The sequence below is a fragment of the Hyperoodon ampullatus genome (assembly GCF_949752795.1).
Source record: "Hyperoodon ampullatus genome assembly, chromosome: 3".
Classification (NCBI taxonomy): domain Eukaryota; kingdom Metazoa; phylum Chordata; class Mammalia; order Artiodactyla; family Ziphiidae; genus Hyperoodon; species Hyperoodon ampullatus.
In genome coordinates this window covers 49,420,933-49,447,833 of record NC_136916.1, presented here as the reverse complement: position 1 = coordinate 49,447,833, position 26,901 = coordinate 49,420,933, and the positions used below count along the sequence as shown (strand labels likewise).

General features: G+C 35.9%; 1 protein-coding gene across 3 annotated transcripts in view; it reads left to right on the top strand.

The window, feature by feature from the left end:
* Window positions 1-23,948, top strand: part of SLTM (SAFB like transcription modulator) — a gene marked incomplete at its 5' end in the record, with an annotated part of 43,832 nt that extends 19,884 nt beyond the window's left edge. Inside the window, 16 exons of one of the 3 annotated variants that reach the window (XM_079698845.1) lie at window positions 3,911-3,938; window positions 5,283-5,751; window positions 6,375-6,424; window positions 8,580-8,698; window positions 11,101-11,250; window positions 11,464-11,567; window positions 11,658-11,824; window positions 12,301-12,386; window positions 12,598-12,761; window positions 15,162-15,342; window positions 16,080-16,204; window positions 17,038-17,208; window positions 17,752-18,066; window positions 18,180-18,324; window positions 21,777-21,937; window positions 23,810-23,948. In XM_079698845.1, coding sequence (XP_079554971.1) covers window positions 3,911-3,938; window positions 5,283-5,751; window positions 6,375-6,424; window positions 8,580-8,698; window positions 11,101-11,250; window positions 11,464-11,567; window positions 11,658-11,824; window positions 12,301-12,386; window positions 12,598-12,761; window positions 15,162-15,342; window positions 16,080-16,204; window positions 17,038-17,208; window positions 17,752-18,066; window positions 18,180-18,324; window positions 21,777-21,937; window positions 23,810-23,918 — 2,544 coding nt within the window. In that variant the 3' untranslated portion in view covers window positions 23,919-23,948. The remainder of the gene's footprint in view (window positions 1-3,910; window positions 3,939-5,282; window positions 5,752-6,374; window positions 6,425-8,579; window positions 8,699-11,100; window positions 11,251-11,463; window positions 11,568-11,657; window positions 11,825-12,300; window positions 12,387-12,597; window positions 12,762-15,161; window positions 15,343-16,079; window positions 16,205-17,037; window positions 17,209-17,751; window positions 18,067-18,179; window positions 18,325-21,776; window positions 21,938-23,809) is intronic. The other 2 variants (XM_079698846.1, XM_079698847.1) reach the window with 2 other exon arrangements.
* Window positions 23,949-26,901: the final 2,953 nt, after the last annotated feature.

Sequence of the window (26,901 nt, the reverse complement as noted above, 5' to 3'; positions counted from 1 at the left end):
AAAATGAACATTGTAAGTCCTACCTGCTAGAGTGATGTGAAGATCAATCATATACCCTGGCACATAGTACATGTGTAGTTAGTGGTTACTTGTAGTATTGTTTTACTTGCTTGAAGCTATCAGTTATTTGAGAATTGTTTGGAAAATTTTCTCCAAAATGTTTGTATTTGGTAATGCTTTAATTCTTAAAAATTTCCTCTAGTGTCAATCTTGTCAATCTTCTATGATTGCCTCATGTATATTCCTTTTTCCATTTGCCTTTGCCCCTAATGTTTCATTAACTTGAAGGGCCTTCCCTTTTTTTGTCATACGAAGTCTATATACCTCTCAAAGCCAGACTTACCTCTGTCTCCTCCATAAAGCTCTCTCTCATATCTCTCTCATGTAGTGCTTTACTGTTGACAGAGAACTTTTTACACCCCTTATCTTATTTAATTCTATATATCCTATTTAGGTCATATGTTATCTCTATTTTGTAGGTAAACTTCACCTAGGTAGATGACACTACCACAGAGTAAAACTGTTTTAGTGGTAAAGACAGAATAAATACCTAAGTCTCATGGTGCCTAGTCTGGTATTCTTTTCACTAAATGACTCCACGCTCGTAATTGTTGTTTTCTGAATTCCATTGTACTTACACAGTGCTGCAGTTAGTTCAGTCCCTCCACCTAAAAACAGCAGTGTCTTACACTACAGTTATTCAGTAAATTCATTCAACAAATATTTGTTAAGTGCTTATTATGTGCCAGGTATTTTGTATTTCCCACAGTCTTTAGCGTATTGCCAGATAGGTAGCAGGTAGTTAGTGGTTTAGGGTTATTTTGAAGGTTTATTGTAAATTAGTCAGACTGAATACAGTGCTTATATACAAGTCAGGGGAAAAGAGGCCTTCCAGAAGAGGTCTTCTTACTTAGCACATATATGTACATGTATCACAAGATGAACCTAGGGGAAGATAATAGAATGAGTATATAGTAAACACTTCGTTAACTGAAAAACAAGTCCTAGGCTTGTCTTTATCTCTCATGAGTCATTGCTGCTCCTAGAATGAAATAAAAATAGAGAAGCTTTCTGTATTAATTTTCACATTTGACTTAAGGGTTATAGATCCCATTACAAAGGTAAACAACATAAACATTATAGACATTTGTTTTCATTTTCATATGTGAAATACATTTTTTCAAGATTAGCACAAAAAGTAGTTAATTTAAAAGGTTGCTTTTCATTGTGGTTACTTATTTACCATATTCCTTATTCTGAAAAAACATCTGTTTTCAGTGGAGGAAAATTATTTTCAAATAAAGTACATGTCATGTCTGTGCCTATATATCATTTACAGGGAAAATTTTCCACTGTCTTTCTTGTATTTCTTGGTTTGTTTCTTTATTGTAAGGAATGGTTTAACCTTAGTAGTGAGTGCTATGTTTACTGCACATACTGAACAATAACTCAAATATGCACTGGTATGTGGCTCATCTTTTCTACTAACCCTAGTTGTTTTTGTGCTTCACCCCCATTGTAATCAGTTTGTTTTCTGGAAGTTGGCTCAGACTCCTTTCCTAGGGACATTTAAGTATATGTAATAAGGCTAGTGTTACTACTATTTTGAGAAACTAAAGTTGTGAAACCCTTCAGAAGACCTGTTGAGTAATTAGGATAGATACCTAAAAACTCTTGAGCAAAGTAAGGCAAGCCTTACCAATTATTTTAGCAGCTAGAAATAACATTTCTAATTGGCAGAAAGTACAGCAGAAAGATTTTGTTTTTTACATCACAGTAGTTTTAAAAATTTTACTTTTTTTAAAATGGCAAATACTTTGGCCATTTTTTTTTCTTGAACATATCAATATTGCATCTCTAAAAGAATATCTTGGAAGTGGTGTGCTGTTGTATCACAGGTAGATAAAGGAGAGGCAAGTTGCATTCTTTAAGTTACTTTATTCTGCTTTTAAGTAAAAGTTAAGATATTCCAGTTTATTTATCCTTCTGAGGTAAATGACTAAAAGAGAGTTTGGGAGAAAAAGACTTATCAGTAATTCCAGCATAACTCATCCTTCCTTTGCTGCCACTGCCTACCACTCCACCCAAGTTAAAGCATTTTTCTTTCCTTTCCAGATGTTGCACATTAGAAATGTAATGATTAAAACTAAATTCCAGCATAACAATTAGGAGATTATTAGAGCACAGTATAATGGACTTATATAATAATAGGATTCACATTGCTGTCAGTCAGTAATCTACTTGTTTTGGACTATTTTACTTCCTAAGCTTATGGCTTAATTGTTTCAGTGTTTTCAGTTTCCTTCATGTTACTTTAGTTTGTAGTACGATTGGTCATTCCCTAATTGGGGCACTTATGTGTTAACTTAAAGTTGAAAAATTATTTTAAAAATGACTTCTCAGAAATACGTTTGTTACCCAAATGTTAATTTTGAGCATATGGTAAAATATTTGACATTTTTAAGGAGTGCATGCTTTTATATGAATCTAAAATTGTATTATAAGATTAATGCGGCATTTAAAATTTTGTTTACAGTTCAGTTTTGCCTTCAGTCTTAATTTCCCTGCTAGGCTGTCGCTCTAAGGCACCGTTCTTAAAGTGTAGTCCCTGGACCAGCATCAGCATCACTGAAACTTGTTAGAGATGCAGATTCTCAGGCCCTACTCCAGACTTGAATCAGAAACTCTAGGGTTGGTGCTCAGCAATCTCAGTCTCAATCCCAAGTCCTCAGGGGATTCTGATACAGACTCAGAGTTTGAGAACCACTACTCTAAGCCTTCGTGTACGGTAGCTTCACACCACCTTGACTAAAAACAATCTACTTCTACTCAGCTTTTATTTTAAAAGTTATAAGTTAAAACATTCCTTAATTTTTTTCCATTACTGAGATTATAATGCATATTACTAGCTTATTTGTTATGATCTTTAATTTTGGGAAATGTTTCTTTTTTGCTATAATTCAGTTATTTTTGTAGTATTAGCTTGGTGTAGACTAAATAAAGATTTTCCCCTCTGTGCTATTCTTGTTTTCAAGCCAGCACATGCTTAATTTTAGATTATGTGATGTCACAAATTTTAAAATTGAAACATCACATATTTTAAAATTAAAGCCAATCATTTAAAAAATTGTGTTACTTGTTTTGATTACCTTAGCAAAAATATCATTTTTAAAGTGGCTGACCACCATTGTATATGAGACAGCTTATGAATTTATTTTAACAGATTAAAAAGGAATGAAGAATTTGAAACTACTCTTGTAGTCATTCTTACTTCTGAAATGCCTAAGAAGGGAGTGTTTTTTGTTTATTTATTTTGTTTATTAATATGCATTCCATCCCTTGAAAAGTATATGTTTTCATGTTAGATTTTCTGGTACATTTTGAATAGTATGTCCTAAGAGTGCCTTTGAACCGAGTCATGTAAAATAATCAGGGCAGGCTTTTTATTGGCGTCTTTTTGCATCCTCCTTTTTTGGGGCGGTGGGGGGCCCGCCCCTCACGGCTTGCGGGATCTTAGTTCCCAGACTGAGGATCGGACCCAAGGCCCAGCAGTGAAAGCGCCGAGTCCTCACCACTAGACCGCCAGGGAATTCGTAGTGGCTTTTTGATATGAGTAAGAGTCTGGTTATTTAAACTAGTTTTGAGTAGTGAAACTAAATAATCCAGTTCATTGTTGATATAATCATTGACAGATTTGCCTGTTGTGTAAAATCATGTATACCAGACATATGCTACATTTCTGTAAATGTGTTTTGGTTCAGTTCTGATTGGAATATCCTGTATTTGTTAGTGTTAGGTGTCTCTAATATTATTAAATCATTCAGCAATTAAACTTGATAGATCTTGTACTATTACTGAAATCCAGTTTTAAGTGAATTCATTTTACATTTGATTATTCTTTGAATTTCAGGATGGTGAGGAAGAAGAAAATGAGAAAGGTATGTTTGATGCTAAGTAGAGTTTAAAAATTGGTGACATTTAGAAAAACAGTAAATTATGTGAAAATAAAACATTCCTTATTTGAAATCTTATTTTTGAAATGAGTTTATTTTCAAATTTATCAACTTAGTGAATTAAGTTAGCACCTTGATTTTATTTTTCAATTGGTTTTAATTTTCTTTTTAACACTTTAAAGATATGTTCTAACTTAATGGTACATATCAGTTACTGTAGTGGACAATGCTATTTTTTATTTAACCCAATTTAAATTTTATTTTTAAAAATAACTCCTAGCATACGGTAAGTTGATTACATTCTTAAGACTGGTACTGCAGTAACTCATACGTGCTTATTGGGAGTCCTGGTATGTAATGGATAATTAATTTTACAACTAGCCCTAAAAATGTTGGGTGACCAGGAGACTGACTTTTTGTTTGCTGCTTAGAGAAATTTCGTACAGTCTTCTGACAGTTTCAGTAGTTTAGGAGAGCTATCTCATCCAATACAATTGCAGGGACACCAGTAGTAAAATATGTGGTCAGTATGAGGTTTATGGAAGAGTTCTTGGAAAGACATCAAAGGATCCTCCTACTTTGGACTAGAAAGGACATGGAACAGGGTTCTAAGCAAGGCAGAATAAAAAACCTAGAAGAAGTGATGAAGTAAAGCTACCAGCTGAAAATCTCAGATGCCCGAAGCCTTTCTATTTTGGGGGAATGCAAGACATCTTTGAAAATGGTAACTGCAGGACTGACTGGACAGGATGAAGCCTGGAAATAACCACTTTCCTAAACGTTATGGAGCAGGCCATCTTTGGAGCCTCCTGTAGCAGTTTTCCATGTGATTCTGGACTACACAAGAACTGAATAAGAAGAGTGAAAAAGATGAGGCCCTGAATACTTTGAAGACCGATTGGTATCCTCAGACTGTGACCTTTCAAGACGTCACCATGGGAGTTCTGAAGGTCACAAGGGTTAAATCCCAAGATAATTTGAACATTGAATACCAAGTCTGCACATTTGTCACTCTCTTCATGGAGGAAAAAAATCTTCCATATGCCATTAACTTATAACCAGAAATGAAGAGCTGGTATCCTCAGGATGGAACCATTTCCTCACTTTTGTTGTTTGGTATTTGTATTTAGAGATCATTTTTTCCATGAAGAATAAGTGATCCTGGGTAAAGGATTGTTTATGTTAGTTAATACCCTTGTGTTTTTCTTCCTAACCTTCCATCAGTGCTAATAACTGGCTTTATATTTTCTAGGTCCTATTCTAGCTTATGAATATGAAATTGTTTAAACTTCTTGTTTTGCCGTATTTATTCCTGTTAAATCCTCTTAGATATAGCAGGTTCTGGTGATGGTACACAAGAAGTATCTAAACCTCTTCCTTCAGAAGGGAACCTAGCTGAGGCTGATCACACAGCTCATGAAGAGATGGAAGCTAATACGACTGTGAAAGAAGCTGAGGATGACAACATCTCGGTCACAATCCAGGCTGAAGATGCCATCACTCTGGATTTTGATGGTGATGACCTCCTAGAAACAGGTAAAAATGTGAAAATTACAGATTCTGAAGCAAGTAAGCCAAAAGATGGGCAGGACGTCATTGCACAGAGCCCGGAGAAGGAAAGCAAGGATTATGAGATGAATGCCAACCATAAAGATGGTAAGAAGGAAGACTGCGTGAAGGGTGATCCTGTCGAGAAGGAAGCCAGAGAAAGTTCTAAGAAAGCAGAATCTGGAGACAAAGAAAAGGATACTTTGAAGAAAGGGCCCTCGTCTACTGGGGCCTCTGGTCAAGCAAAGAGGTTTGTTTTTCTATGTCAGTTCTTTACGATACTGAATTCCAGCATTCAATAAGATCACTCTACATTAAGGGGGTGGCTTCAAGACCATGTACAGTAATTAGTACTTATGATCCTGCCTATAATATTTTTGACCGTCATAAGTTACTTTAAAAAAAATTCAAGATCTTCGTAATATGCAGTGTGTCCTACTGATTGCATTGTCGAATTGTCAGCATATATTTGGTTTTTTTGTTGTTGTTTTTTTTCAAATTGACAATTTTTTTGTGTTTTATTTTTAAAAATCCTTGTGATGATGGTTAATGAACAACTATCAGTCCTAAGAACACAAAATGAAGTCAAGTCCCAGTCCTGAAATCTGGAGAAGATGGCCATATATCCACTGAATAGAATTGTCAGAAAATCTAGATCTTCAGGCATCTTGGGGAAAATCAGTGCAAGAATCCTAAGGGAATCATTTGTTCAAATAACCTAATCTAGGCCTTTGGAATTATTAATTTGTATGAATAGCACTAGTTTGAAATATAGTCAATATCAAGCTGTTCGATTTTTGTTCTTTTGTTTTTTTCTGTTGTTTTTTTTTTTTTTTTTTTTTTCAATTTTCTTCTGGTGATTTGCTTCTTTAGCTCTTCAAAGGAATCTAAAGACAGCAAGACATCATCCAAAGATGACAAAGGTAATGGATTTCTCTTCCTGTTTATTTCAGTGATAAATTGCATATTTTCATTAAAAAGTAATAATTGCCTGGGGTTTCCTTTGACATTACTTAGTCCTCAAAAATTGACATACTAAAATTTTTCGATGCCCTTTTATGTAAACAGTGGAGTTAGATTACAGCAAATTCTCAGTGTGATTGAAGCATTACTTTCTTAATTACTTAATTTGTAAACTGGTATGAATTTGCTTAAAATATATTTGGTCTGTGTTTTTTACGTTGTGTTCTAAGCATCTGTATGGAATATTCATATAACAGATATTTTGTTTTCTTACATTATAATTTCAAGTATTTTATCTTTGATTGTAGTCACTTTTAACCCCTATACACCACCACAGTCTTTTCCCTTTCTGTCTAGTAGGAAATATGGTATAAACAGTATTTGTGTATATTTGTGGAGCTGAAAGAAAGTCAGTCTCTTAACATTGGGTTTTACTTTCTTGATTCTTTAAATCAGGGCACACTTCTGTTAATATAGCCAGTTATACAGTATTTTAATTCTTCGGAATTTACTTCCTATTTGACTTATTTTGCATTGATGAGAGTTTTATGTAGAAAAGTAGTTTTATTTTAATTTTTGTAAGCTTAAAGGTGCATTATTTGATTACTTTTTGTTACTGGGAAGTCTCAGTCTCAGTTTGTCTCCTGGTCATGTGCTTTAGTGTCATCTTGTATATGCTGTATATTGAAAAATATTTCTTGTGTTCTAAAAAAGCATTTTAAGGGAAAATAACGCCATTTAGGTACTATAGATTCTGAAAATGCCTCGAGTGCCTGAAAAAGTACTGTGTTCCTTTTACTTTTTTTAGTATATTTTGTTGGTATATTTTAATAATTAGAAATTTTTGTGATTGGTTTAGTAATTGACAATTAATTAATTGCATTACTCACATTCCTTACAGTTTGGTTAATGGATAAGATATAATAAATGTTTTAAATGTTATCCTTTAAATTTAGAAGACTAGTGTAGTCTTAATTAAATGTTAACTTTTTCCTGTCATTAAATATTTTTTTCTGTAGTTAGAGAAGTACGTGGGCCCAAATGTTACTGGTAAAATAAAAAAGATACACAAACTTCCAGTTCACATTTCATAGCAGATCGTTTGATAACTACATTTCTTAAGAACACAAATGCAGCAACCATTAATATTTAAAATATTTGAGTCAGGCATGTGTTGTCTCCTCATAAGTATGCTGACAATAGTTCTTCAACTAAAACTTGTGGCTTGTAATTTTTAAAGCATTAAACATTTTACTCCAATAATGCAAAGTTATAAAAATTGTTACTTTTGTTTGCTTAGATACTGTTTCCCTTAGAGTGGGTAAGAGTTGTTTTCCAAGTAAAGTCAAATGAATGAAAATTCCTTTTTTATAATAGTACATTTGAAGTAAAGCACTGAAGGATGACTGACCAGGCCTGTATTTTAAGAAATGGCATTTATCTGTATGAAACCATAATTTGTGTATGGAAATAGTGCAGAAATAATTCATATAACCATTTACCTATTCTAAAGGATTTTGAGGTCTCTGATCTTATTTTTGTAAGTGATTTTAGAAGATTTTTTTTTTTTAAATACAGAGTTATCCAGCTGCATGTAATTCCCACTTTCTCTTACCCTTTCTCTGATAGAGAATGAAGGTGAACTGTGGTTCGCTCATCTTTGTTATTAAACATTCAAATTCTTGAAAACAGTTTATCCCTTTGTTTGACTTTTCCCTTTGTGCTCCCAAGTTTCTCAGGAGCTAAAGCCCACCACAGATGTAGGTAATTAAGCAGTCTATACATTCCTAGATGACTACTTCCTGGTTGCCTGTATTCAGTGCAGTGGTTGAGTATAAGTTATTGAGCTTAACAGCAGAAGTCCAAGACGTGTAATTTATTTTTTTTGCCTACTTTGTCTTAAAATTCGTGCAGTAGGAAATGTACAGATGTTCAGACATGTTTGTATTATCTCTTATTGTGTTTGATTTTAATAATAGATGTGTAGGATTTTGATGTAGTAAAGTTGTACTATCAACATTAGAGGGTATTATAATTTTGGAAGAATATGGCCCTAATAATTGTGTTAAAAATATTCCAGTCGAGATACTTAAACTTCTATTAAATCTATTCTAGGAAGTACAAATAGTACTAGTGGTAGCAGTGGAAGCTCAACTAAAAATATCTGGGTTAGTGGACTTTCTTCTAATACCAAAGCTGCTGATTTGAAGAACCTCTTTGGCAAATATGGAAAGGTACATACATTCTTTTTACCTTTTTATCCATCTTTCTGGTATCTCCATTTTAAATAGAGGTTATATTCAAAACAGTATATATAAAATCTAGTTTCTTGGCTCTCTTAGGACTGTTACAGGCATAATTATTGAGTTCTGTAGTAATGGTGAGTTTCATCATATAATCTCACTCTGAACCCTGGGAATCTTTTATTAAGAGCTCATATTTTGAGCCCATTTAAGCCAAGGACTGAGTTTGATTCATCACATTCATCATGATATTTCTTGGACCTAGAATTGTTGAGGCTGATCTGGTCATCTGGAAAATATAGGTAGATTAATATTAGGCAATGGGATATAGAATATGAGGGAAAACACCCCAAAACTGATGTGGTCCTTCTCATTATTACAGATTCCAGTACAGTGGTGGTGAAAAATGTAAAACTGGTAAAACTTAATCAGAAGTTTTGATAGTTCTTTGATAGCTGTGAAGGAAGAGTGCAGGGTGTTAGCAAAGGGAGGCTTTACTGTGGTTGGTTCATCAGGAGAACTTTTTCTGGCATATGAGGGGAGCCCTAACAGAAGAGAAAAATAGTCAATGATTAAATGAATTGAATATTCAAATAATGGCTGTTGAATTAAGTTGCAGTTGATCTGCATCCCTTAGGGCCCTCACTATTTTCTACTTTACATTTTAGTGTTCAATATATTGATACATCGTATGTAACCTACTCTGCTGTAAACTCTTTGATAGCAGGGATCTTCATCTACTATACTATGTGTGCACATGGTAGGCTTTAAAATATTTATTAAATTAATGACCATTAACGGTAAATAGCCATTAATGAGTGTTACAAAAACCTATCTTATTGATTTTAGGAGTTTTTTTTTTCTTCTTCTAATTAGAGAGTTACCTGCACATTAAGGAGGTTCCTGTAGATGTCAGATACAGAACACTGAGAATTGTGGTCCCATGATCAGCTGTGGTGTATTTTTGGTTCTGTTTTCAACAATTTATTGTTAGAGCTGTAAAAACGGTATTTTGATGTTGGCATTTATTAGGATTAAAACTATATTAGGAAACCATGTACTTATAACAAGGACCTTGGGCTTAAGAATTAAGCTGTTGTTGGGGCAAGGCAGCATTTCCCAGAGTTGAGATAAAAGCTGATAGCTACCAGCTACCCACACCTTACAGCCTCCTAAATTCCTTACGTTCCTCTTCCTGACACTGCGTCCCTGTTCCTATTTATTCAGCACTACATTGTTCTCTCTCACTTTTCTTCTCACTCATCCACCCCTGCCTTGTCTCTCTTAGCTATTCATTTTATAGAATTGAAATTATTTGTCACTTTTATATTGGTATACATTTTAAAAGTACATGGATGGAAAGTGTGTCTTTTTAGGGTGTGTTTTTAGGGTGTTTTTTTAAAAAATTAATTTACTTGTTTTTGTTTTTGGCTGTGTTGGGTCTTCGTTGCTGTGCGCAGGCTTTCTCTAGCTGCGGTGAGCGGGGGCTACTCTTTATTGCGGTGCACGGGCTTCTCGTTGTCGTGGCTTCTCTTGTTGCGGAGCACGGGCTGTAGGCGCAGGCTCAATAGTTGTGGCGCACGGGCTTAGTTGCTCCACCGCATGTGGGATCTTCCCGGACCAGAGCTCAAACCCGTGTCCCCTGCATTGGCAGGCAGATTCTTTTTTTTTTTTTTTTCTTTTTTTAATTTTTTGCTTTATAACAAATTTAATCAGTTATACATATACATATGTTCCCATATCCCCTCCCTTTTGCATCTCCCTCCCATCCTCCCTATCCCACCCCTCCAGGCGGTCACAAAGCACCGAGCTGATCTCCCTGTGCTATTGGCAGGCAGATTCTTAACCACTGTGCCACCAGGGAAGCCCTAGGGTGTATTTTTAAGGTTGCTTTTTTACATGTGGCAGATTCTTTATTTTTGAAAGACCCATTATAGAAAAGTGTTAACACTTATCTAGACACTTTCTAGGAACTTACCCTTTTTGTTTTAATATCTTTAAGAGATTCAGGGTGGGCCTTTGATAGGGAAATTTTGACCCAAATCTAATTGAAAATATTATTTCTTTGCTTTCGTTAATTGTGCTATTACTTCATTGATGTGACTGTGTTTTGGCAATGTATTTGAAAGAAAAAAAAAGGAAAAAACTAAAAGCAGGTTAAATTGCTTTTTGACATTTTAAATTGTTCCCCTGAATATTTACTGAGTACTTACAGGCAAGGTAGATGGTGATCATAGAATAATATATGTCCTAAATTTATCCTTTATCCTGAATTTATACATCCTGAACATATCCTTTAATTTGAATAGTTTCCATTCTGAAGTTTAATCTATTTAGAAATGTATGTGGTTGTAAAGTTGTAAAACTTTCTAAAGTATAATCTCATTTTACAGGTTCTGAGTGCAAAGGTAGTCACAAATGCTCGAAGTCCTGGGGCCAAGTGCTATGGCATTGTAACTATGTCTTCAAGCACAGAGGTGTCCAGATGTATTGCACATCTTCATCGCACTGAGCTGCATGGACAGCTAATTTCTGTTGAAAAAGTAAGCTTGCTTAAGTGTTTATAAAAGGGAGGTTACTTTGAGGGCTAGTAATTTTCAATTTAAAGATGTTACACTGGTGGGGAGTAGAATTAGGAATGATTTTATTTTTATATATTCATTTCTGTTTTCCAAATTTTCTACCATCAACATACTATTTACAAACATAAAAGTGTAACATTAAAACACATATTTTTTTCTGTTTAAACCTTTCAGGTTAAAGGTGATCCTTCTAAGAAAGAATTGAAGAAAGAAAATGATGAAAAGAGTAGTTCAAGAAGTTCTGGAGACAAAAAAAATATGAGTGATAGAAGTAGCAAGTAAGGATTTATTTTGTTGATAAGCATATAGACTTTTTTGGTACACTGATGAAGTAGTCCTCATTTTGTTGTTTTCTTGCATGGGGTCAGGACACAAGCCTCAGTCAAAAAAGAAGAGAAGAGGTCGTCTGAGAAACCCGAAAAAAAAGAAAGCAAGGATACTAAGAAAATAGAAGGTAAAGATGAGAAGAATGATAATGGATCAAGTGGCCAAACTTCAGAATCGATTAAAAAAAGTGAAGAAAAGAAACGAATAAGTATGCTATGCATCTTTCTTCTCAATCCCTTTCTAATGCATCCTACAATTTAATTTTTACAGTGGAAGGGGAAACTTGAGATTACAATCCAGATAAATATTTAAACTTTGTTATTAGATGTCACTGTGGTAGAAAAGGAGGTCTAATAGACTGATTGTCTCCTCCTTTTCCACTCTTAGGAAACAGATGTCTTCTTCCACCTAAGCCCAGTTACTGTTAAATCTGGGCTGGCTGAAAATGGTCATTGAGTAATAGCTATGTAATTGATCTTTTGGTATCTCTAAAAGTATTTATGTTAGCAGATCAAGCTTTAAAAACTCTTTACCTTTAAGTTCTCATAGAGTAAGTTTTTTACTTCATGTATTGGTTTATGAATATTTGGTTGTCTAAGAATTCAGCATTTTTACATTATATTTTCTTTTTTTACTGAAATATTTTTAGACATTTGCTTACCTAATTTTTTTTTTTCCTCTTAGGTTCAAAGAGTCCAGGACATATGGTAATACTAGACCAAACTAAAGGAGATCATTGTAGGCCATCAAGAAGAGGAAGATATGAGAAAGTAAGTCTCTGAGACGGATGTTGTATACTATTCCACCTGTTCCCAAAAGAAGATAAGTCAGTATCTCTAACCATTTTGCATACTTCCATGCTAGAAAACCTAAGAAAAGGGGAATGTCATTACTCATTTAGGCTTTTTAAATGACCAGCTCAACTTGAAAAAACAAAATTATTTTAACTTGTAGTCCTGTTATAATTTTTTTTTTCTACAGATTCATGGAAGAAGCAAGGAAAAGGAGAGAGCTAGCTTAGATAAAAAAAGGGACAAAGACTACAGGAGGAAAGACATCTTGCCTTTTGAAAAGATGAAGGAACAAAGATTGAGAGAACATTTAGTTCGTTTTGAAAGATTGCGACGAGCAATGGAACTTCGAAGGTAGGAAAAGAGTCTGTTTTTAACTATAGGTACATCTTTAACACTAGTTATAAACCAGATTTCTGGAAATTGTATTCCTACAGAAAGATATTTGTCACTTTTAAGAAATGCAGTAAAACCTAATGATTTCTTAAGTTTGCATAGTATTTTACGATGTACAAAATACCTTTCCATCTATTATCTCTGTCTTGACAGTTCTGTAAGGTTAGTTATGTCCATTATATAAGTGAAAAAAATGGAGGCCCAGAGAGGCTAAATGACTCTTCCAATGCCACATGGCTAATGAGTGGCAGAGTCGGGACTCAGACCCAAGTCTTCTGACTCCAAGTCCAATGCTCTTTCCTCTACTCCAAAGCTGCCGCCATAAAAAACATGACTTTAAAGGAACAATTGATTTTTGAGATAGGATAGTCTCAATGTAAGCTATAGTGGTCAAATAATATGTTGACATTTTAGGGAAAACTTATTGTACTTTGAATTAGAGACCAAGTGAAGGCAGATTTAACCCTGTGAACCTTATTGTGTTCAAGGTCTGTCCCAAAGCAGGCATTCTTTTTAAAACAAAACGAGAACAAAACATTTCTATTTTTAGTGGCAATATCTCAACAGTTCATCATGAGTGCCAGTTTGCTTTCGTATATCAATTTTTGGATGCCACTTAAAATATTCTTGTGAAAGTGTTTCATAATATAAATTTCCAAATATTAACCTATACTGTCAAATGGTCACTTACCATGAAATTTCATCTGTTCATTCACAAGAGTGCTCCGAACTACCAGAGATACTTTTAGCAACTTAAATAATACTATGATTGCCACACAGTTTACCTAAAGGAAATAACCCTTGCATTACTCAGAACCTTTGTTGGATGAGGTCTCAGCACGCTTAGCCTCCTGTTTAGAGGACCACAAGTTGAGAGGAGGGTGGGAGTGGGAGTTATTAGGCAGCACTCCTCAAACCCATTAGACCAGCACCCCTTTCATAGTAAACAAAAGAGTTGCAGCACCTTCTTTACTAATCTGAAACGAAATTGGTATATAATATACCTACCCATACAAATATACAAAAAATATCAATATAAAGCCTTAACTGTAATACGAAGGAAAAATGAAAGTAATTTATAATGAAGCATATATTCCAGATATGAATGTTTAGGCATGACTCTCTAGAAGATCTAATGAAGTAGTCAGATGTTTGCACCCTTCTTAAGACTCAGTGAGAATGTGACAGCTACAAACACAGATTGATACCGGTTTGTCATATTGGTGAGTCAAATACCAGGAGTGTTGTTGACGTTATGACATGATATCTGAAATGGTGAACAACTCTTGGTGAAGTTCTCAAGAAAGTATAATTTTCCCTCTTACTTATATGGAGTTGCATTCCTGGAAACTTGAGTGTACATAAAACCACGCCAAAGCAAATGAACCTAGCATTTATTAAAAATTAGTTAAGTTCTAGAGCTAGATTTTTTTCTCTAGAGGTGATTTTGTTTTGATGACATGAGTGTCCATTATGGTATTTGAAAGGTATATTAGGAGTGTTGGACAGTTTTTTGTTATACAGAACTATCTTGACTATTCCACGCATCAGAAGATAATTTAGAATCCTTGGTCCCTTTCACTAATTGCTGGTAACTGCCCCATGGTCCTTGTGATAATTAAAAATTCCCCTCATATTTCCATGGGGGCAGTACTGAACCGTTGAGAACCACTGGGTTACTAGGGGAAGACATGGTGATAGACAAAATACACTGGGTGCCTTAAAGTAAGGAAATGATTTTTTTTAAAAAAACAAAAGCTGTTAAAAGTCTTAATATAATAACTTAATTTAGTTGAGCAAACATTTGAACTGCCTCCTGAATCAAAGAAGCATGTTACCTGGAGCCATCTGTTGTGGGCTGTGAACACTCCAAAAGAGGCTTTGAGGCAACCGTTTATTATATACAGCATTTGCTATAATTCATGCTGATGGTTATGATCCCAAGTTATCAAAAATAAGGCCTACCTAATTTTAAGGAGATAGACTGTATCCTATTTTGCTATCAAAAACAGTAGAAGTTATAGTTTTGTAAACTCATGTATGTAGAATATCTCCTTTTAAAAATGTTGATTAATTAATGGGCTGTTATAGTGGGATTTTTATTTAAACAGGAATCATGTAAGAGGCAACTACTCTATAAAATTCAGCTGTTTAGTTGACAGTCTTAATAAATAAGTGACAGTATTGAAATCTGTTTAAAGTTTTATTTTGAGTTCTCTTTCCAATTACATTAAAACTACTTAGAATGAGTTGAAGTTTAAAATTGCCAACCTCAAGGAAAAATACAAATTCAAAAGCTATTCTCTTTCACACAGTGCTAGCATAATTTAAGTATTTCTAAATACTGATTTTTGTTAGACGAAGAGAGATTGCAGAAAGAGAGCGTCGAGAGCGAGAACGCATTAGAATAATTCGTGAACGGGAAGAACGGGAACGCTTACAGAGAGAGAGAGAGCGCCTAGAAATTGAAAGGCAAAAACTAGAGAGAGAGAGAATGGAACGCGAACGCTTGGAAAGGGAACGCATTCGTATTGAACAGGTGCAGTCAGAAAATCTTTTCATCTTAAATAACTGACCTTTTTCAAACCCTGTGATTTTTGCCCTAAAATTTGCTTTACATGTTGTAAAGCTTCTATAGAATAAGTTTAGCTAATGAGCATTTATTAAGTGTCCCTGAAAGATAACAGTGAATTAGGTGCTAGTTAAAAATACATTTAGTCATGACTTTGTTCTAGCCAATTGGTAATACCTCGAGCTCTGCAATATCATGGCAGCCTAATAGTCTGAGCATAGGACTATGAGTCCAGAGTAGTTGTAATCCAGGCTCTGTCACTATCCCATTCTTAGAAAATAACTATTTCCTTACATATTACAGTGGGAGTGATTTCCCAAGGCTGGAAGGAAATAATGCCTCTCTTTGCAGAATTGCATCCAAGGTTTTAAGACACTTAATCTTCATACATATTAAGAACTGTATTTCTAATTCCCTTTAGGTACTTTTGTTTAAAATTATTAAACTAAATCTGACCTTCCAAATTTAAAAAATTGCCAGCTTTTAACACCCAGTCTCTGTTAATTTTAATGTTGCAGAACAATAGTCATAGCTTAGATTGCTAATTACTGGAGTCAGAATTTTTTATTTGTCCCAGGTATGTGTTTTGCCTGGTGCTTGCCTATGATGGTTTCTTAATGACAGGATTAAAACAAAGTTGCATATATACTTACCTTATGTTTTCATTTTGCATTGGTTGGTTCTTCCTTCTATGTTGTCTGAAGGAACGACGTAAGGAAGCTGAACGTATTGCTCGAGAACGAGAGGAACTGAGGAGGCAACAGCAGCAGCTTCGTTATGAACAAGAAAAAAGGAATTCTTTGAAACGCCCACGTGATGTAGATCATAGGTAGTTGCTTACTTTCTTTAACAGTAGCTTACTATCTTATTCCTTAGTCCAAGCTAAGACTAACTCTAGAATTGGAGAGTACAGGCACCCATCCCTGGAGTAAAGGGTCATGATCAACAGGGATGGGAATGATTGCAGTATTGAATTGGACCCAGTGCATTGTCAAGTAGAAGAGTCTGCTCTTCTTTCTGTTTCCCTTCCTAATGCAAATGTTTTTCCACTATGACTGGAAATACATGGTAGACTTCAGCAATGGCTCTCAAACTCAGACCCATTTTGAAAATTCTTACAGGGTAGTGCAGATGGTACAGAAATCAAAGTCATAAATTTGGGAAGACTAAAATATAGATTCTGTATGTGTTTGCATTCATGGTTCTTAATAGATTTCAAAATACAATATAGTCATTTCTCATTATACATTCTGTGAGGTTTAGTTGATAGTGTTGAGAAATAAGTGGAGTGAATGAATTGTGCTTGGGACTGACCCCTCTAACCTTTCCAAAGTTAAATATAACCAAAAAGGTTGTATACACCTAGTTAGAATTTTATCATAAAATGGTATCAAGTGTTTATCTTATTTGTCTTTTCCATTTAGTAATTTGAAAACAAACAATTTTTCAACTATTTTCTTTCCTGTGAAATTCCTCTAATAACTATATGACTTTGTATAACAATAATTTTTTGCTAGCTTGTTCTTGTAACAATGTTTTGTCTTGAGTTTATTAGCCCTCTGTATCCACAGTTCCTAGCATGTGGTATGTATGACTCCAAGTAAGTGTTATTTGATTGTTGTAAAACTAATTTATATAAATGAGCAAATATTTCTCTTCAAGGCGAGATGATCCTTACTGGAGCGAGAATAAAAAGTTGTCTCTAGATACAGATGCACGATTCGGCCACGGATCTGACTACTCTCGACAACAGAATAGATTTAATGACTTTGATCACCGAGAGAGGGGCAGGTTTCCTGAGAGTTCATCAATACAGTCTTCATCTTTTGAAAGGTAAACAGATTATGTTGAAAAATGCTGTATTTGGTATGTGAGCCTTGTTAGTGATAGTTTGGTTCTCTATTAAAATCTTAAGAAGTACAGGTCATAACTGAGTGTTCAGAACAAATCATATGTTTGGTTTTTGTATTTGTTAATGAGACTGTGATTCAGTATTCAAAATTAGTTTTATAGGCCACCATAACACAGTTAAGTAGGTTGGTTTTATCTTCTTAACCTTTAAAACTAAGTGGGAGTACTGTTAACTTTGGATGGGCCTCAACTGTGAAGAACAGTAAAATATCCCTCAGGTTGGTAGTGACTTGAGTGTTTGATGTAATTACCATTGGATGACAAAAAACCAACCTTCATGCCAGACATTTAGCTCAATTTAAAAGAATATAGGTTATTATCAATAATTGTGGCCATTTTTGGTCGCCTTACCTTAAGTTAATTTTTAAAGAAGATGTTATTATTGTAGGTTATGCAAATAAAGTTAAGAAGAATAAGGCCAAGTAAGTACTTCTCAGGACCTGTGTTCTTTGTTTTGGATAACAGGCGAGAACGTTTTGTTGGTCAAAGTGAAGGGAAAAAAACACGTCCTTCTGCACGAAGAGAAGATCCAGGTTTTGAAAGGTATCCCAAAAATTTCAGTGATTCCAGAAGAAATGAGCCTCTACCACCAAGAAACGAACTTAGAGAAACAGACAGGCGAGAAGTACGAGGGGAACGAGATGAGAGGAGGACGGTGATCATTCATGACAGGCCTGATATCACTCACCCTAGACATCCTCGAGAAGGAGGGCCCAATCCATCTAGACCAACCTCCTGGAAGAGTGAAGGAGGCATGTCCACCGACAAACGGGAAGCAAGGTATTTGTGTAGTTTATAATGACTAGCTAATGGTGGTTTATAATGCATTTGGGTTTTTCAAAAAAAGGTATAATAGAGTTTGATTGTGTATGTTTTTGGATTTTGTTTAACAGAGTTGAAAGGCCAGAAAGATCTGGGAGAGAAGTATCAGGGCACAGTGTGAGAGGGGCTCCCCCTGGGAATCGCAGTAACGCTTCAGGCTATGGAAACAGAGAGGGAGACAGAGGAGTAATCACAGACCGAGGAAGTGGAGCACAGGTAAATGCTTATGCAGGTTTATTGTCAACTCTCCAGAGATAAATTTAAAGGACTTACGAGACACATTGTATCTGTAGTATCATTTGAGTGTGGACTAGACTAGATTAGAATGATTGAGAGTTTCTTGTGAAAGATCTTAATGCCTCTTGTATTTTCAAGTCAGTAGTTGAACATAGTAGTCCAGAGAAGCAGGATACTAGCCCTGAAATTTTTTTTTCCTTCCAGTTTTATTGAGATATAATTGACATACAGAAAGAACTGTGTAAGTTTAAGGTGTACAATGTAATGATTCGGCTTACATACATGATGAAATGATTGTAGCCCTGAAATTTTTATTAAACTTCCTGCGAAAATTTGAGAATTGTTATATTTGGTAGATGAGCCTTCCTAATGATGACTGGCTTTATTTCTTTTTTAAGAAATTGAGGCTTTCAAACTGGATGGGAAATCTTGGGCCCCTACTTGTGTTTCCCTTTCACCTTTTCCTTTTTTTTGTTGTTTTCTTGGTTTATAATACTCTCTTTTCTCCCACTTTATTAAGTAGCTTAAAGTATAGAACTGAAATAAAACAGTTGTCTCTTTCTTGCTCTTTTATTTTTAAAGGTAGGTAAGTGGAATATTTTGTATTTGCCTTTTTTACTCTTGTGACACTTTATTGACTTGAATATTTTCTATTAAGAAGTTAATGAATCTCGACAAAGGACATCTCTTAGCAATACAAATGAGCAAAAACCTTTTACCTGATCTGAAAGCATTCTGTCGATGAAATACTGGCATAATATGGGTGGACGGTAGCAGAGATAGAATATTCTCTTAAATTACATACAGAAAAGAATTCTGAAGTGTGTGTGTATGTGTGTCTCCATCCTTCAGCCTGTAGTATACTCTGGTGCTCTGTTTTGTATTTGAATACATACTAGGTTTTGTAGCAACATTTTTTACCAGAAAATTTTTTAATCTCTTGGCATTCTAGTTAATACAACTATGCACTTTCCATTTCATACAAAGCATTTTTGAAACGGATTTGGGCCTGCTGGGATTTATTAAGTTTTAATGTTTCTAGTAAGTAGAAATGTTCAATAGATGAATTCATTGAGCTATTTATCCTGAAAAGAACATTTAACATTTGTTACATAATCCAGATATTCTGCCTTAGTTAGAGTAAAATTTAAGTCTCATAGACTAGTGCCCTTGCATTCACATACCCTTTTTGCAAAAGGTATCCTGAGGGAAGAGATCCTGTTCCTCCCTTGGAAATTTGGTTTCCATGGTGTTGGTCTATAAGCTGTTCTGACTGTAGTATTGGGTTGGCAAAAAAGTTCCTTCGGTTTTTAAGTACAAATAAAAGACACATTTTTCATTTTCACCAAGAACTTTATTGAACAACATATTCACCGTTTTGTTCCACTACCTTCTGCCATTTTTCAGGCAACTTCATAATTCCGTCTTCCCAAAACTTTTTATCTTTATGAGCAAAGAACTGTTCCAGGTGCCTTTTACAGTCTTCCAGGGAATTGAAATTTTTCCCATTAAGAGAATTTTGTAAAGACCAAAATAAGTGGAAAGCCGAAGGTGCAATGTCTGGTGAATACGGTGGATGAATCAGAACTTCCCAGCCAAGCTGTAACAGTTTTTGCCTGGTCATCAAAGAAACATGCGGTCTTGCATTATCCTGATGGAAAATTCTGTTTTCTATTGACTAATCTGGACGCTTTTCGTCGAGTGCCACTTTCAGTTGGTCTAATTGGGAGCAGTACTTGTCGGAGTTAATTGTTTGGTTTTCTGGAAGGACTCCCTTCTAATCCCACTATATACACATCACCTTCTTTGGATGAACACCGGCCTTTGGTGTGGTTGGTGGTGGTTCATTTCGCTTGCCCCACGGTCTCTTCCGTTCCGTGGTACGGTATCCACTTTTCATCGCCCGTCACAATTTGTTTTAAAAATGGAACATTTTTGTTACGTTTCAGTAGAGAATTGCATATGGAAATACGGTCAAGAAGGGTTTTTTTCACTTAACTTACGTGGAACCCAAATGTCAAAGCGATTCACATAACCAAGCTGGTGCAAATGATTTTCAACACTTGATTTGGATATTTTGAGTACGTCGGCTATCTCCCATGTGGTATAATGTTGATTGTTCTCAGTTAATGTCTCGACTTGATTGCTATCAACTTCAGCTGGTCTACCCGACCGTGGAACATCATCCAGCGAGAAATCTTCAGCACAGTACTTCGCAAACCAACCTTTGACACGTTTGATCAGTCACAGCATCTTCTCCATACACTGCACAAATCGTTTTTTGTGTTTCAGTTGCGTTTTTACCTTTTTGAAATAATAAAGCATAATATGCCAAAAGTGCGGCTTTTTTCTTCCATCTTCAATATTAAAATGGCTACACAAAAATTCACCAACTTTGGGGTTTTTTTTAAATGCACACTGATATGACAGCTGTCACAATACAATCTAACAGAATTGTTTTGAATGAAGTTAAAGACAACTAAGCGCCACTAGATCCATCCTACGGGAAAACTAAACCTTTTGGCCAACCCATTATATCTCTGTAGGGCGCCTTCAGATTTCTGTAGGCTAAGTATCATAACTTTTGACTCTATTTTTCCCCGCAGATCCTTAGTTCTCTGCTTTTGTTTCTTTATGTTCACTATTCTTTTTTTTTCATAGTCATGGATGTAAGACCTTGTAAGAGCCATAGCACTAACTAGTACTGTGTACAGTAAGATGACAGCTCCTTTTTCTATGTGGTATTTTCATGTTGATCATATACCCCACCTTGATTTGTCTTAAGGTTTTGACCTCTCAGTATGCCTTCTTACATATATATAGAAGATCCAGGCATTACATATAGACCCAGAAATACTCAAGGGTCAAAAAGTACATGGGTGCTAGAAGGTATAGAAATAACAGTGCTGAATCATGTTCTGTCCTTCTACCTTTTCTACCCTGAAGCCTGAGAAGCTTCTTAGTTCAAAGTAGATAGAAACCTTTTTTCATATTATTCATTCTTTCATCTTCTCACACATCTTACTAATTTCCTTCTGGCATTAAAAGTATACCATAAGGGGCTTCCCTGGTGGCTCAGTGGTTAAGAATCCGCCTGCCAATGCAGGGGACATGGGTTCGAGCCCTGGTCCGGGAAGATCCCACATGCAGCGGAACAGCTAAGCCCCTGGGCCACAACTACTGAGCCTGCGCTCTAGAGCCCGTGCTCCGCAACAAGAGAAGCCCCCACAATGAGAAGCCCGCGCACCACACCCAAGAGTAGCCCCCGCTCGCCGCAACTAGAGAAAGCCTGCGCGCAGCAGCAGAGACCCAACACAGCCAAAAATCAATAAAAATAAAACAAATTTGGCAAAAAAAAAAAAGTACATCTTAAGTAAATTGGCCTGAGGCTGAGTCTGTCCTGATTTTTCTTTTAATATGCTATTTTTTAGCACTATCCTGAAGAACGACATGTGGTTGACCGCCATGGACGGGACACAAGTGGACCAAGGAAAGAATGGCATGGTCCACCTTCTCAAGGGCCTAGCTATCATGATGCAAGGCGAATGAGTGATGGCCGGACAGGAGCAGGCATGATAACGCAGCATACAAGGTAAGTAGTTAATCAGTTAAGACTTTTCTGCCAGCATGCAACCAAACCTTTTTCCTTTTCCGTAAAGGTCATTATAGTTTCTGAGAGATTGAATTGCAGCTAGTAACAACCCTAGGTCTGCCCAGATATTTCCTCATATTAACCCAAAATCCCCAGGGCAGCTGATGTTAATTTGTGAGTTAACGTTCCTCATTGTAAGTTAATTGATTGACATTCTGGCATATCAGTCTCGATACAGGTAGGTATGTATGTCAGAATCCAGTAGATAATGAAGCTTTTAAATTTCATGTTGGAACCATCTTCTTGTTCACTATCATTCTGAAAATTCCTAGAAAGGAAGAAGAAACAAAGTATGTTCTGCTTCCTCCCTTTTCAAATAGGTCTATTAAAATTTTTGGACATTTATCCCAAAGCCTGTTCAAATGCTAGGAGATGAGCTTTATTTTCTCTTCATACCAACATCCGTTGTGGCCCTTCAGCTGGCAAGTGTTTGGCCTCTCTCTCTCCCATGCCCTTTTTTCTTTCCCATTCATCTGTCTTAGAAGAGACAGTGGCTTGGCTCAGTGATCCAAGTTACTACTCTTCTATTGGTTGCTTCTAGCCTCAAACTTAAGTGACTGTTTACTATACTTGTGCCCTGCACAGCCTCATCACTCATTCTGTCCTTGGTTATTAAAGGTCACCAATACCTTTTTTCTTGACAAATATAGATTCCTTTATTTTTTTAGTTCTTGGGCTCCTTGGTGGTTAAGCACTGTTGCTTTTCCTTTTTTAAAACATTCCTCTGTTTTCTAATGTACCATAATTTTCTTTTCTACCTTTTTAATTTACTTATTGGCTCCTTCACACGGTTGGATTTTAGATACTATTTTTTATTTTTAGCTTTATATCATGATCTCCATGTAAATGCTTGGAGGTCTCCATAAATTCAGAGTCACAAGCAAACTCATTCCTCTGCTGTTTAAAACCTTTATGTTTCAGTTGTTGTCTCCAGCTTCTTTTGATTTGCCATTGCCAGACTGGGCCTCATCTTTATCTTTCTCCACTCCTAGCATAAATTTCTAAGTATGGTTCAGCTAAAAATATATATTTGTGGTAGCTTTGTCTTCTTGCTCATTTCAGCTTCTATCAGATCTTCCCAAATGAGTGTTTTCTCTCCTCCTTTTTTCACGTTATTTCTAAATTTAACTGTTGGGACTGTTTTCTTACACTGTTTACTTGCTCCAAAACTACAGACAGCTTCTTTAGGTTACAGGATCTAATCCAGATTCCTCAGCCTGGCATCCAAACCGTTCTGTAATTTGGTTTTATCCTACTTAAACCATTTCACCATGGGTTTTTCGCTCCCAAATTTGTTGTAGGATTTTGGGGTGGGTCTTTATTCCTGTATTATCCGTTCGTACCTACTGTGTTGCATTATACATATAAAAGAAATTCCAAAAATATTTCTTGAATGATGTCCTGTAGTTCAGAGGTTCAAGTTCCTAGTTGATGCTGATGCTGCAGATCTGGGGGCCACACTTTGAGAAACACTGCTCCAGTCCATTCATTCACAGACCATTAAATGGCTTACTAAGAGGCAGAGGCTTAGACGTGAGGTTGCCTGAGTTGAAATCCTCACACCACCATTTATTATCAGATCACCAGTGTGATCCTGGGCAAGTTACTTAGCTTCTAGATCTGTCTTTCTTCATCAGGAAAGTGGGGTTAGTAATGGTACATACCTCACAGGACTGTTAAAAAGAGTAAATTATTTAATATGGGTAAAGTACAAAGAACAGTGTCTGTTAAATGATAATCACTTTTTAGGTATTAGCTGTAATTATTTGTTCTTTTGTTCTCTGACATTTTTTTCTTTTAAACCTTTTTCAGTAATGCATCCCCAATTAATAGAATTGTACAAATCAGTGGCAATTCCATGCCAAGAGGAAGTGGCTCTGGATTTAAGCCATTTAAGGGTGGACCTCCACGACGATTCTGAAAATTAGCTCTCTGCCACGGTTTCAAGATAATTTATTGAAATCTCCTGTAAACTTTACTTGACTACTTATGAAGAGGACCTCTGACTTGCTTGAGATTTCTGTCAGACTTTTTCTTTTTTCTCTTTTTTTAAAATTTAACATGATTGCTTCTCTCAATTTTGGAGAAGATGTTTAAATAGTTCTGTTGTAACTTTTAATAGTTTTGTGTATCATTCAACTTTTTTTCTTGCAGCACCAAGACACATTTGAAAAGATAGGAATCAAAACCATTTTAATTCTGTGTGAATATAAAGCGTAGTTTGCAGGTGTGTGGTCGTAGTTTAATTTCCAGCATTAGCTCTGTGGTGTCAGGCTCTAGAGTTACTTCTTGTCACCAAGCATTTTCAGCCTCCATTTTGAAGGCTGTTTAAGCTTAAAAAGTCTGCTGTTTAATTTTTAGAGAATAAGATTGTTCCTTGCATTTCTGAGTATTATGTAACCTATTTTTGCAGAAGGTACTGTTACATTAAGTGCATCTGTGTATCCTGGTTTTAAAAAATGTACTCTTTTTTGAAATAAACCTTCATATTCTGTATAGTTGCTAAAGCGTTGAGAACCTTTTTAATTGTAAAATGAGAACCGATTTTCAGTTTAGTGTAGCAGCACACTTGTTCAGGTTTGCATGGTATGAAACCAAATAGATTACTGAAACCTTGGCCATGAGGTTTATATCACTGAGGTTCTTAGACTGAGTTGTGCAGGTAAGTGCACTTTTAGGTAATCTGCACTGTTTGATGGGTAAATTCCATCTCTGGGAATTGTGTGGGTATTAATGTTTCCATATTCCCAACTATGTTGAGAAGTGGAAAAAAAAAAAACCCAGGTTCTAGATTGGTGAATCAGTTGGGTTTTGTAAATACTTGTATGTGGGAAGGCATTGTTGTCTCTTTGTGAAAATAAAAATCCACACCTGGAAGTGTATGTGTCTTTGTTTCCAGCTTTTTAGGTGTTAGTCCTCCAGCCCTTTTCCTTACTCCAAGTAATTGACTAGGTTTAGAACTTTAACAACAGACTTTTGGTTTTTGTTCCTAGGAAATAAGTCTAACTTTGACTCTTCATCTCAGTAGCTGGGCAGCACACTTTGTTGAAGTGTTGGAACCTTAAGCACTAACCTTACTGGTTTTTTTCTTTAAGGCATCTTTTCCAGGAAAGTCCTTCAAGGTAAATTCAGAATAGCGCCTCTTAAAGCCTCGCATATTCCTTCATATAAATCAGTGATGAGTAATTCAAATGGTCTAGATTCTTGGAAAACTCAGCAGTCTGTATGCTCGTACAGAGTAGAAGGTGGGTGCCAAGGGATTGCTCTGAGCCCACCTTTTGATTTGAGCAGGAGTCTTTCTAGAAGTTCTTGAAAGTGTCCCTGAGTGGATATGGCTGTGCCCATGAGATGGCTCAGACTTCTGAGTGCTGTGGGCAGCCAGGGTACCCTTGTCTTTGACTCTTTGGGGGAACTGGCACTTTTTGTATTGTTCTGGATTTCATACCCTTTTCTTCCCTTCCTAACTCTATAGTTGTGGGAGCAGGTGATTTTGTGTGTGCGTGTATGTGTGTGTGTGTGTCTAGGGGTCTATTTCTTCACGTCCTGATCCCCTCTGCACTTTGTAGAGTGGCACAGTGGAAGCCTCAGTATGTATTAGAGTGAACTAACTTCTACTCTGCCTCTCTTTGTGACTTTGGGTCTCTGTGTCACTTCTGATCTTTTTTCCTCATTTGTAGAGTGGAGCTATGCTTACCACAAGGGATTACACAGTTGCTAACATTTATGTGCTGGGCAGTGTACTAAGCATCTTAAGTGCATTGCTTGCCTAATACTCAAAAGAATCCTACTAACTGTAAGTAACAATTATTGTCCTACCCGTTTTTCAGATGGGGATCTGAGAAGTAATCTCTTAAAGTATTAGATCTTTGATTTGTTATAATCTCTTCTACACCTACACTGAATGGTACAACAGTCTACAGACTGGTAGGTAGTTATTTTTTCCTCAGTTTGCCATAGTATAGCATTTTCAAGTTGAAAAAAAACAACAAAACCACCTTCTGAAATTTTGGCATTGAATTTGGGAGTAGCCCTTAGGGTTCAGGGGCACCAGTTAGTAGAGATCTGGCTGGCTAAGGATCAGTAGTGAAAACCAGTTTTAGAGATTTTGTAAAGGAAGATGGGTTCCTCAAAACCAAGGAAAAGGAGAAAATTTTGTTACTCTCCTTATACTTGTTGAGCAATCCAAAAATGTTTCAGCAATCCAATAATATAGAAGGTTTCAGTGATTTAGGGAGTAACGGCTTACAGTGGTTCAAGAAAAAGCCAGCACTGAAGTCAGAAACTACACATACCCAAAATAGTTGTAAAAGAAAAAAAAAAAACCTTCAGAGTTGCATAGAAAAATTTAGAAACCCTTCTGCCTATGTTTGTATCCCTTGCTAGATTGTCACTTAACTCAGTTCCTCCATACTTAAGCCTGTTCCAACAGTTAAACATTTACTGAATCCTTACTGTGAAAATGTCAAATGACTTGCATTTTTTCCAACTTCGTCTAATCCAGCTCCTTACCTAAAGATGAATCTTTTCCAGTACCTCCAGGGCTTGATTAGCTTTCCTCTCAGGGCCTCTGATCTAACATGTTCACCTACCACCCCCCCCCCCCACAAACTAGCTAATCCTCACAAACATTTAGTCACTATCTTCAAAGTCCGTAAGGCTGCCATACATAAAATTCTCTTTCCTACATCACTTAAACTGCCTCAGTCAACAAATACTGCCTATTTTTACCTGCAACGAATTGTTTTCTGAAATCCTTAAGTGCTTCCTGCAAAATAAGCTATCTTTCCTTTCTCTGTTATACTTAGCCCTTCTAACCAGGCTTAACGGTCAGGTTCCAAACAGTTAATTTTCACCTATGTATTCTGTGCTAATTACCTTTGTCTTATGTCCACACCACCAAACGG